The 12,218-nt window shown below is 43.0% G+C and overlaps 1 protein-coding gene across 4 annotated transcripts in view; it reads left to right on the forward strand.

Annotated features, from left to right (window-relative positions):
* The window catches only part of AKAP13 (A-kinase anchoring protein 13), a 208,304-nt gene that overhangs the window by 180,629 nt on the left and 15,457 nt on the right, over positions 1–12,218 (forward strand). For all 4 annotated transcript variants that reach the window (XM_044279452.1, XM_044279455.1, XM_044279453.1 and 1 more), the window contains 6 exons: positions 1,836–1,961; positions 2,056–2,173; positions 4,315–4,566; positions 5,870–5,946; positions 10,755–10,936; positions 11,406–11,488. In XM_044279452.1, coding sequence (XP_044135387.1) covers positions 1,836–1,961; positions 2,056–2,173; positions 4,315–4,566; positions 5,870–5,946; positions 10,755–10,936; positions 11,406–11,488 — 838 coding nt within the window. The remainder of the gene's footprint in view (positions 1–1,835; positions 1,962–2,055; positions 2,174–4,314; positions 4,567–5,869; positions 5,947–10,754; positions 10,937–11,405; positions 11,489–12,218) is intronic.

Genomic DNA, 12,218 nt, shown 5'->3' on the forward strand with positions numbered 1-12,218 from the left:
TCCATATTCTCTTGTAGAAGCTCTTGTATTGTAAATGCATTGTGTAGCTTTGTGTGTTTGCTGGCCAGTAGTAATGGATCTCTGATGGCTCCAATGGGAAATGGAGCAACTGATTTAGCACTTTTTTAAACTTGCTAAGTTTGGACGACAACTCCTAAATCCTGTCAAGGCATAAGGTTCTGGTATTAGTTTATTGGGCCTCTCTTAGCCAGAGCTGGGGTGAGAGTTTAGGGTTGTTTTTGTAAAGGAGGAACTTCCTAAGAGCTTAAACCAAGAAGTTTGTCACAATCAGCTCTTGGTTCTAAAGGGCTTCTGAAGTCCCCTGAAATCAATGTGATCACCTGATAAAGGTTCCTTCGCTCCAGCGCTGCTGGTCTGGTTCCTGTCCAACTGTAAGTGATGAATTCATATCAGTCGTTAATACGATCGCTCAGCCAATCACTTCCCTCAGAGGTCACTTGCTGTTCGTGCACATGTGACTGCTGAGGCCAGTGATTAAGTGGTCAAGTGAATGATGGATGTGACATCTTCTGGTCAAACGAGGACCAGACCCGCAGCATTGGAACAGGGAAGTCTGCCTCTGCATTCATATGGGGAACGTGGGTCTCTAGTGATTGTCAGGGGCCCCAGGACAGACTCCTGGGTCTAAGTTGTCATAAAGTAACCCTTTTAATTGAAAACGAGCATTGATCTTGAGGTACGTCCAATGGAATCCTAGTCCCACCAGAATCAGATTTTCCGCAATCTTAAAAAATTATTTAGTGTGATTTTATGTAGGCTGGAGCCGCTGTACCAATGAAGTCTTAGTATTAACCCATTCATCGTATTTGCCGGTTTCTTTCCATTTAGCATGCAATGCAGTATCTGTGTTTAACACAACGGTCCGTAATCACACAGCACACAATGCCAGACATATTTTATTGTGTATACTTGTGTAGTGGTCTTTCCCACTGTGATGCATTTGATACTTTAAAGAGCTTTTCCACACTGATATTAATAAAACTTAAAGTGGTTTTCCCATCTCGGACAATGGGTGCATCGCTAGGATATGCTCCCTTTGTCTGATCTTGTAAAGTGGCAAAGTGGAGGGCGCACCACGCATGCATGACTGCCCTCTATTAATTTCTATGGGGCAGCTGAAAATAGCCAAACACTGGCTCGGCTATTTCTGTCGGCTTCATGGAAGTGAATGGAAGCGGTGGACGGTCATGCGTGGTGTGCTCCCATTAATTTCTATGGGGATTCTGAAATTTTCAGCCGGAGAATAGAAACCCCGGCTTTATTTGTGGCTGCATTTACGAGATAGGTGTGGGTCCCATATGTGGGATCCATACCTATCGAGCAACGGAAGCATATCCTAATGATATGCCCACATTGTCTGAGATGGGAATACCCCTTTAACTGCTATATAAATGAAAGTTTCCACAACTTTCTTTTGCTGTGACTGAATGAGAAAACACAAGTTTACATTGACAGGCTGCAAACCTATAGATACTGTACACAGTGTTGCACTCAGTGCTCGAATGGGCTAAAATTATGTATTTAGCCTGCAGAACCCTCCTGAAATAGACCCAGCTGAGAGCAGGACTAGCTCTGTATGTGTTTTTAGCCTGTGAATGGGAAACCATACTGTTCTCATTCACTGACAGCCAGCAATATATCTTCAGAATTGTCAGATATTGCAATATAAAGTACATTAGGAAATGGGAGAACTTTTCATTTATGTCGTGATTTAGCTTTATCAACCGAGTACCGGCAAACATTTCCATTGAAATTATAAAAAAATTAAAAGTTCCACTGACTGACCTGATCATTTGCTGATTTTGTCCTTCCAGTTTTCCGGAGAAAATGCAGAGCGTATGATGAAAACATACGGTAAATTTTGTGGCCACCACAAGGAAGCGTTGGACTACTTCAAGGACCTGCTGTCTAAAGATAAAAGGTTTCAGGCCTTTGTAAAGGTACGAAATAGATGTTGTGATACTAAGTAAATGCCCATGTTCAGCGTGCTGCCAAATACACCTGAGTCACCTTTTATATTTTTATCCATTTCAGAAAAAAAGTAGTAGCCCCTTAGTCAGGCGTATGGGGATTCCAGAGTGCCTGTTACTGGTTACACAGAGAATTACCAAGTATCCGATCATTTTGGAGCGAATTCTGCATTATACAGAAGGTAATTTCCTCATACATAACATACAGACGTGGACAAAATTGTTGGTACCCTTTGGTCAATGAAAGAAAAAGTCACAATGGTCACAGAAATAACTTTAATCTGACAAAAGTAATAATAAATTAAAATTCTATAAATGTTAACCAATGAAAGTCAGACATTGTTTTTCAACCATGCTTCAACAGAATTATGTAAAAAAATAAACTCATGAAACAGGCATGGACAAAAATGATGGTACCCCTAACTTAATATTTTGTTGCGCAACCTTTTGAGGCAATCACTGCAATCAAACGCTTCCTGTAACTGTCAATGAGACATCTGCACCTCTCAGCAGGTATTTTGGCCCACTCCTCATGAGCAAACTGCTCCAGTTGTGTCCGGTTTGAAGGGTGCCTTTTCCAGACTGCATGTTTCAGCTCCTTCCAAAGATGCTCAATAGGATTGAGGTCAGGGCTCATAGAAGGCCACTTTAGAATAGTCCAATTTTTTCCTCTTAGCCATTCTTGGGTGTTTTTAGCGGTGTGTTTTGGGTCATTGTCCTGTTGCAAGACCCATGACCTGCGACTGAGACCAAGCTTTCTGACACTGGCTAGTACATTTCTCTCTAGAATTCCTTGATAGTCTTGAGATTTCATTGTACCCTGCACAGATTCAAGACACCCTGTGCCAGACGCAGCAAAGCAGCCCCAGAACATAACAGAGCCTCCTCCATGTTTCACAGTAGGGACAGTGTTCTTTTCTTGATATGCTTCATTTTTTCGTCTGTGAACATACAGCTGATGTGCCTTGGCAAAAACTTCGATTTTTGTCTCATCTGTCCACAGGACATTCTCCCAGAAGCTTTGTGGCTTGTCAACATGTAGTTTGGCATATTCCAGTCTTGCTTTTTTATGATTCGTTTTCAACAATGGTGTCCTCCTTGGTCGTCTCCCATGTAGTCCACTTTGGCTCAAACAACGACGGATGGTGCGATCTGACACTGATGTTCCTTGAGCATGAAGTTCACCTTGAATCTCTTTAGAAGTCTTTCTAGGCTCTTTTGTTACCATTCGGATTATCCGTCTCTTAGATTTGTCATCAATTTTCCTCCTGCGGCCACGTCCAGGGAGGTTGGCTACAGTCCCATGGATCTTAAACTTATGAATAATATGTGCAACTGTACTCACAGGAACATCTAGTTGCTTGGAGATGGTCTTATAGCCTTTACCTTTAACATGCTTGTCTATAATTTTCTTTCTGATCTCTTGAGACAGCTCTTTCCTTTGCTTCCTCTGGTCCATGTCGAGTGTGGTACACACCATATCACCAAACAACACAGTGATTACCTGGAGCCATATATATAGGCCCAATGGCTGATTACAAGGTTGTAGACACCTGTGATGCTAATTAGTGGACACACCTTGAATTAACATGTCCCTTTGGTCACATTATGTTCTGTGTTTTCTAGGGGTACCATCATTTTTGTCCATGCCTGTTTCATGAGTTTATTTTTTTACATAATTCTGTTGAAGCATGGTTGAAAAACAATGTCTGACTTTCATTGGTTAACATTTATAGAATTTTAATTTATTATTACTTTTGTCAGATTAAAGTTATTTCTGTGACCATTGTGACTTTTTCTTTCATTGACCAAAGGGTACCAACAATTTTGTCCACGTCTGTATACCTGGGTTATCCTTCCAGCATGAGATGCAAGCACCACACGAGCAACTTTTCATTTGGGAAGTTCTGTTTTTGGCCAAGAAAAATGTTCATCGGTGATGGTTAACCCTGTTTCCTGATGTTAGTGCAGTATATGTCAGTGCTTTAATAGGACTTCGTTTCAGCTCAGGACATTCGCCTGAATGGGAATGTGCTGCAAATGGAGTATGTGACTAATGAACTTGGAAGTCACTGGCCTAGGAAGACGCAATGGTGCTCATCAGGGCACTGCAGCCCCTTTAACCAGCTGATGGGTGGGGCTGCTGGGAGTTGGACCCCCACAATCAGATATTGATGACCTATCCTGAGGGTAGTATAGTAGTAATATCACTCTGGAAAAAATCCTTTTAAGTGATCACTTTCTCATTTTATAGATTTATTTTATTTTATTTTTATTATTTTTTTTGTCTGTCTGGGACCTAACTAGAATTTTAATATTTCAGAAAATGAGGTGGAACACCAGTCTGTAACATATGCCCTAAGCCTGGTAAAGGATGTTATAAATGGAGTGAACAACAAAGTAAAAAATTACGAGATGAAGAAGCGCCTCCACGAGATCTATAGTAAAACAGACAGCAAGTCTATACAACGGATGAAGAGTGGACAAATGTTTGCCAAGGAGGATCTAAAGAGAAGAAAATTTGTTCGTGATGGCCCCGTGTTCTTGAGATCCAACCAAACCAGTAGATCGAAAGGTAAAATATGACGCAGAGTTAAACTACATGCACACAACCGTATGTGTTTTGCGGTCTGCAAATTGCGGATCCGCAAAAAAAAAACACAGATGACATCCATATGCCATCCGTTTTTGTTTTTTTGCGGACCCATTGAAATGAATGAGTCCGCATCCTATCCGCAAAAAAAAATATGGAACGGACACGGAAATAAACAACGTTCGTGTGCATGTAGCCTCAGACAATTGATTTGCTTTGGAGAGGAATGATTTAGAGGTGATCTCGTAGTCTATGTTTGGCGCAGGTGCAATACACAATCCATCGCCCAGGGTGCTTCTGTAGTCAGCAAACACTAAAGCAAAGGCAGTCTCGAGACATCAGGGCCAGGTGTGATGAAGTCTTAGATGCCTGGCGCTGTCAGTCAAAGTAATGGGACCTGTAGAAGACTAAGCGGAGTCTCTGGGTGCAATGGCCTTGTACTTGTTGCACCCACAGACTAATCTGCATATTATTAAGACACTGTTTTCTCTGTATTGCAGCCATGGAGTGAGATGTGCCCCTGTCAGCTGAATCTAATGGTGTTGGTCACATCTAAATTTATTGAGAGGCGTTTCTGTCCGATTTCCTTTAAATAAGGAAGAGTCTGTGTAATTCTCCTAGTTGGAGAATTGAACCATCTGTGCACATATGCTTCCAGGAGTTAACACATAGGTTCTCATAATTGGGAGACTGCTGAAATGCGAGAACCCCAGTGAGGCTGTTCTGGAGGACTGTCCATCTCAGAGGCTCCGCTTTTTACACAGTGACATCAGTACAGTTTAGTTGTGTGTTAGTCATCCTCGCCCACAGGCAGTGTTCTGCCAAGAACAACCAGTTCTCCCAGTCTCCACCCTACTTGGAGGAGCATTTTGTTTTTCCCTGTTCCATCAACACCAATTTTACAAGGCTTGGTAACCTGGTTCTCTTGGCCTTGAAGCGTCTCCATCAGCATAGACAGGAAGTAAAAGGAAAGGGAGGAGAAGAACCTCATAATTTAAAGCTATTTTTGCTGCTCGTGAACCATATTTCCTAAAAACAATCATCCTTTCCAGATGAATCGCCACTTAGATGAATCGCCACTTATAAGTTTTGCATATTGGAACATTTATCTAATGCAAAATGTGTTAGAAAGAGAAGTGAGCCAGTTCTGACTACAACACAGTAGCACCGTGCACAGGGTTAGACGCAGCAGATGATTGCAGGGCTGGACATTCTGCACAATGGCAGGAAGGTTACAGACAGTGCATTTATTGTCATTTACAGTAAGCCTTTTATTGTTTCACAGAGGCCCTGGCTGTTCTGCTGTCTGATGTTTTAGTCTTCCTCCAAGAAAAGGACCAGAAATACGTCTTTGCATCACTGGTGAGGAGCCTTCACAGCAATGAACTATCTACTACTTTCACCCCGTGACAGTCAGGGGGGAAAGAGAGTCTGATTTTGGGGGGGGGGGGGGGGGGGGGACTTATGAGTTTTTATAAAGGAAAATGTTCTTCTAATTATTTTTTTCTTTATAGAGTATTTGATTCATTGTTGGTTTAATCAGTAGAATACTTCATCACAAAATAATCGATAGCTGCAGCCTTAGGCCTCTTTCACACTGGCGTGTGCGGCCCGTGGTCGTGCTGCGGCCCGGGCAATGCACGAGCAAAGTCCGTGGGGCAGCGGATCGGAAAGATAGGAATGCCCACAAAACAGCACCCGTGTATTGCGGCCGTGGCCGCGGGCCGCACTCGCCAGTGTGAAAGAGGCCTTAGTGTGTTCCTGATTTAAGTATTTTAAAATATTGGCCTACATTTATTAATTCATTAACGTCTGCTTTTGGAGAAAATGACATTATAAAGTAACATCTAAAATTGCACTAAAACTACTTTTAACAGAGCCACAAATTAGTGCACATGGCAGCACTAATAATAATTTAATAAACTGGGTGCAGTTTTCACCAGCTATTCTCTCCAATTTCATGTTGGTGTACAGGCCTATATTTGTAAGAGATCTGCAGAATAGAACCATGTTCCAGATTGGACCGAAGTAGAACTGTCCAGAATCATAGGATAAGGCCTCTTTCACACGGGGCACGTTTTCCCACGTGGGTGCAATGCGTGAGGTGAATGCATTGCACCCGCACTGAAACCTGACTCATTCATTTCAATGGGGCTGTGTACATGAGCGATGTTTTCCACACATCACTTGTGCGTTGTGTGAAAATCGCAGCATGTTCTATATTCAGTGTTTTTCACGCAATGCAGGCCCTATAGAAATGAATGGGGCTGCGTTAAAATCACATCCGCAAGCAATTGCAAATGCGGTGCGATTTTTCACTCATGGTTGCTAAAGAGACTAGGGATGAGCGACCAGGGACCCCATTTATTTTATTTTCCATTATAACATGGTTATAATGGAGAATAATAGCATTCTTTGTACTAAGCATTCTGTATTAATGTCAATTGAGGGTTAAACATTACTCACCTCATCCACTTGATCGCACAGCCAGGATCCTCTTCTTGCAGTGTTTTGGTGTCCGTCTGATGAAACTGAGCCAAACGTGTCAGAGAAAACGGATCCGTCCCCATTAACTTACATTGTGTGTCAGGACGGATCCATTTTCTCTGACACAACATGGCACAATAGAAAACGGATCCGTCCCCTGTTGACTTTCAGTGGTGTTCAAAACGGATCCGTTTTGGCAATGTTAAAGATAATATGTATGTATTATCTGAACGGATGCATTTGTGCAGATGCATGACTGATCCGCACCGAACGCGAGTGTGAAAGTAGCCTTATTTTGGAAAATAATTAAATCTACAGAACACCAAACCCGAACTTCAGTGAAGAAGTTCGGGTATGGGTACCACATTCAGTTTTTTATCATGTGCGTGCAAAACGCATTGCACCCACGCGATAAAAAATTGAACACGAACATAGTCAATACTGAATGACTTTGCCTGCGAACTCGTTTAGTTTTTTACTGAACGCAGACGCAATGCATCTGGACCTAATCCGGACACGCTCGTCTGCAAGGGGCCTAACGGTTGACGACAAATGATTGTTCATCTGACTATAAAGGGTGCCTATAATTTTTATTTTATTTTTTTTACTTTTGACAGTGCTGTCAGATATTTTAGTTGGTGGGTGTCCAAGAGATGGTACCCCGACCTGTACCCCTTTGTCTCTGTTCAGCACAGCTCGGCTTTCATCAGATAACAAGGTGGTGTACAGGCCCATGAAAAGTCTGAGTTTGTACTCCCATTTGCTGGTGATCAGAGATGTATTTTCTTTTTTTTTTAAATCAGATAATTTTTTATTTGCAGTTTTTCAATACAGTACAATAGGTGCCAACCCACCCAAACCCCCCCCCCCCCCTCCCTTCCCACCCCCCCCAACATTCCCCTTCAAGGCAAGAGCAGTACACCACGTTTCGTTATCCTGAAAAGCTCAGTTCAGTGTGTAGATTAATCCATGACAGAAAGCATAAAACATGGCAATACAGCTTTGTAGATGTGCATAAACTCCTGGGCAATCATGTACCCAATCATACAAAGAATTTAACATACATTTGGCCCCCTGCAAACATTAATCTCAGACACTTCTTAGACTAGCGTTTCATCCATACCTTCCCAAACCCATTCCCTATTCACCCCTCCACTCCCAAGCCCACTCATACGTTCACACCATCCCTCACACTTGAATATTGTAATGTTGAATCCAGAGTGACCAAATTTTTTCAAATTTTTTTAAACTATTCCTTTTATGGTACACAAATTGTTCAAGGCGTATCAGTAAATGTACTTTGCTCTCCAATTCAGTCACCGATGGCGACAATCTATCCAACCAATGAAATGCTATCACCTTCCTTGCCTGATACAGCACTCTAAGGATTGCTAGTCTTTTCTCCTCCATCCCCTCAGATAGTTGCACACACCCCAGAATACAGGACAGAACTGTCATATCTAGACTGACGTCAAATACATTCTTTATTACCTCCTCTACACCCCTCCAATACCTCCGCAGCCTGGGGCAATTCCACATTAGGTGTATAAGATCGGCGTTTGCCACGTCACACCTTGGGCAACAGTCGTCTATTCTGTACCCCATCTTTTTTAACAGGACCGGAGTCTTATATACCCTATGCAGTAACAGGAGTTGAGACACTCTATGGGCTTCGCTCACCGCCACCTTGGTAAAATCCTCTAAGACAGCATCCCACTGCTCCTCTGTAAGATCCGGGACATCCTTCCTCCATTTTTCACATAGTGGGAAATCCTGTTTTTTAAACCGTGCCTCCATAAGGCAAGCATAATTCAGTGATATCACCCCCGTTGTACCCCCACTGGTTTTCGCCAGATCTATCACTGAGTTCTTGTTTGCAGGTCCCACTACCTCTTCCTGTCCTTGAGCCCGTAGTGCATGTCTCAATTGCAGATACAGGTAGAATTGGGACTTCAGCAATCCAAATTCCTGCTGTAATTGACTGAACTCCTTAAGGATATTATTATCGAACAGCTGCCTCATGTAGTTAAGCCCCTTTGCCTTCCACACCTGAACTCCATCCACTTTGTCCACTTCCCTATACATAAAATTTGGCCAAATATGAGTAAGATCCGAGTACCCCTTTATGCCTAGAATCTCTCTGGCTTTCCACCATGTATTGTGCATGGATCGCAGAATTCTATGAGCGCTACCCTTTTTATGGAATGTGCCATCCTCCAGCGAGGCCCTCAAGTTGCTACTCCCCACCAGTACCTGAATAATTTTACCAGCCGTGCTCAGGCCCTCAATCGATTCCCATCCCCTCATATGCTGCAATTGTGCCGCCAGGTAATACACCCATGGATCCGGAACTCCCAGCCCCCCATTTGTTTTAGGCCTACATAAGGTTGCAAGCTTAATCCTTGGAGTGCCCTTCTTCCAGATGAGATCCCTAAATATTGCATTCACCACATGAAAAAGTCTCAGCGGCAACCAAACCGGGGAATTATGTAGCATGTATAAAAGCTGGGGCATTAGTATCATTTTGATCAGGTTAGTCCTACCTATCAATGACAGTGGTAGTTTTACCCATGCATTGACCTTCTGCTTAAACTTTTGCAGCAAAGGGGCGATGTTCAACCTCTCAAACTCCGAATCCGTATTAGATACTTGGATACCCAGGTATTTGAAAGACCGAACAACCTGTAGACCCTCCACATTCACGTCAATCCGGCTGTCATCATCCTCCAGAGGCATCATCACGGATTTTGTCCAGTTAATGCATAACCCTGACAACTTCCCAAACCTATCTATCACCTCCATTGCTGCTGGGAGAGATACAGTCCAGTCATCTAAAAACAGTAGCATGTCATCTGCGTACAATGCTATTTTCTCCGTCAGGGAGCCGTACACAAAGCCCTTAATCCGCTCAGAAGTCCTGATAGCCTCCGCTAATGGTTCAACTGCTATTGCAAACAACAGGGGCGATAAAGGACAACCCTGCCTCGTCCCTCTGTGTAATGCAAAGCTATCCGACAGATTGCCATTCACTCTGATCTTCGCCTTTGGGTCCTTATACAAGAGCCGAATCCAATCTATGAAGGCGGTGCTAAACCCCAACTTTTTTAGTACCTTCCACAGATATCTCCACTCCACACTATCAAATGCTTTGGCCGCATCAAGAGATGCGACCGCCGCATTCGGATTACGGGCCTGTCCCTGGATATTTAGAAAAAGACGTCTGATGTTAACTGCCGTAGACATATTTGGCATGAAGCCAGCCTGATCTGGGTGAATCAGCGTAGAAATAACCGCATTCATACGGTTTGCTAAGACCTTTGCTAGAATCTTAATATCCACCTGGAGTAGTGAAATAGGCCTATAAGACTCCGCCTCCATGATATCTTTGCCCGGTTTCGGGATGACCACAATCGTCGCCTCAGTCATGCTGGGGGGCAGCTGTTTTTGCATCTTCGCCTCCTTAAAGACCTCCTGAGATGTATTTTCAGTTTCCGCCACCAATCGGCAGTTCAGACAGGCAATATCCATACTACAAACTTATTTCCCTCAATGACGCGTGAAGGTCTCTCAGGCTTCAATAGCTTTAGACATTCAGAACTTCTCTTTGGTTGACTTTGTCCGCTTTCCAGTATTTTTTGTACATTTATCTATTTATTTATTTTTTTTTTATTTTTTTTAATTAGGAGCACAAATCAACAGTGATATCTTTGAAGAATCTCATTGTGCGGGAGGTAGCTCACGATGAAAAGGGCCTGTTCCTGATCAGCATGGTTGGAAAAGACCCTGAATTAGTAGAAGTACTTGCCAGTACCAAGGAAGAGAGGAACAGCTGGATTGAAACAATCAAGGAAACAACGAGGACAATGTATGTTGAGTTATTCTATGTTTTATTACTTTACCACTGAAGTAGGCCATGTACTGTGTATTAAAGGGTTTGTGCAGTGACTTAATATTGATGACCTATTCTCGGGGTAGTTGATTATTATCAGATTAAGGGTCCGACCCCTGGCACCCCCGCCGATCAGCTGTTTGAAGGGGTCACTGCACTCGTGCGAGTGCGTCTTACTGTTCAAAGTTTACCTGCACGTCTTTTCCTTTATAGTGGCAGCTCAGTATTATTACACCTGCCCTGTTTCATCCAAGTGAATAGGATGAGAAGTTGTAGTTACACTGCGCCTCTGCTCACACAAGCGATGGGACCCCTTGAAACAAGTGATCAGTGGGGGGCCAAGAGTCTGGCCCCCAACAATCTGGTATTAAGGACCTGTCCTGAGGATAGGTCGTCAGTAGTAATTCACTGCACAATCGGTCACTAACTTGCCTTGTACATATAGGGAGAAAGATGAGGATGAAGGTGTTCAGAGTGAATCTGAGGAAGAAAAAAGAAACTGGGACACCAAAGCCAAAGAACTAAAAGGTACAAACCTCCATGTTATATTGTATGGGAGTAGTGAAACTTAACATTGTCCTCACAACACACACATGCATTCTATATGGCACTGTGCGTGCTCCACTATCACCCCATTAAAAGTACGCCTTCTCGCAGATGCATGTTTTTTGGGCCAGAATACCCCTTTAACTGTGAGAGCATAGAGGAGAATTAGTGAATTTCCATTTCTGTACTGCAGGAGAGCCTGATGTGAAATAAACATGCCCGTGGATTTCATTTCCACCATTCTGATTTGATTATAGTGGAGATAAGCGCCAAGCAAAATTGCACATGTAGTTCTCAGATACGTGTTCCATGGACACGCGTTAAATGTGACGGTGGGAGACGCAGCAGGCGGATTGATTGGTGCTGAAGCTAGGCGTGTGTACAATGCAGGAGGCCTCCGCTTAGGCGCTTTGCAGGAGAAGTCTAAGATGTTGTACAATTGCTTCATCTAAATTACTGCCCAATCTGCCAGCAGGGACTACTGCCATCCCGGGAGACACAGACAGAAGCAATTCTGGAGTTACACTTGGATATGTTTTTCACATGACGCTTTGCAGTGTACAGAGTTTCTTTCATGGCAGATTATCTACTACTTTTTCTGGGAATGAAGTAATCATAAGTGATTGGGGGGGACACATCTGTTAAACTTGGCAAACAGGGGTTTTAGTTAAAGAGGACCTTTCATGTTTTTTTTTATTTTTTTATTTTATTA

This window comes from Bufo gargarizans, chromosome 2 (genome assembly GCF_014858855.1).
Source record: "Bufo gargarizans isolate SCDJY-AF-19 chromosome 2, ASM1485885v1, whole genome shotgun sequence".
Lineage (NCBI taxonomy): Eukaryota > Metazoa > Chordata > Amphibia > Anura > Bufonidae > Bufo > Bufo gargarizans.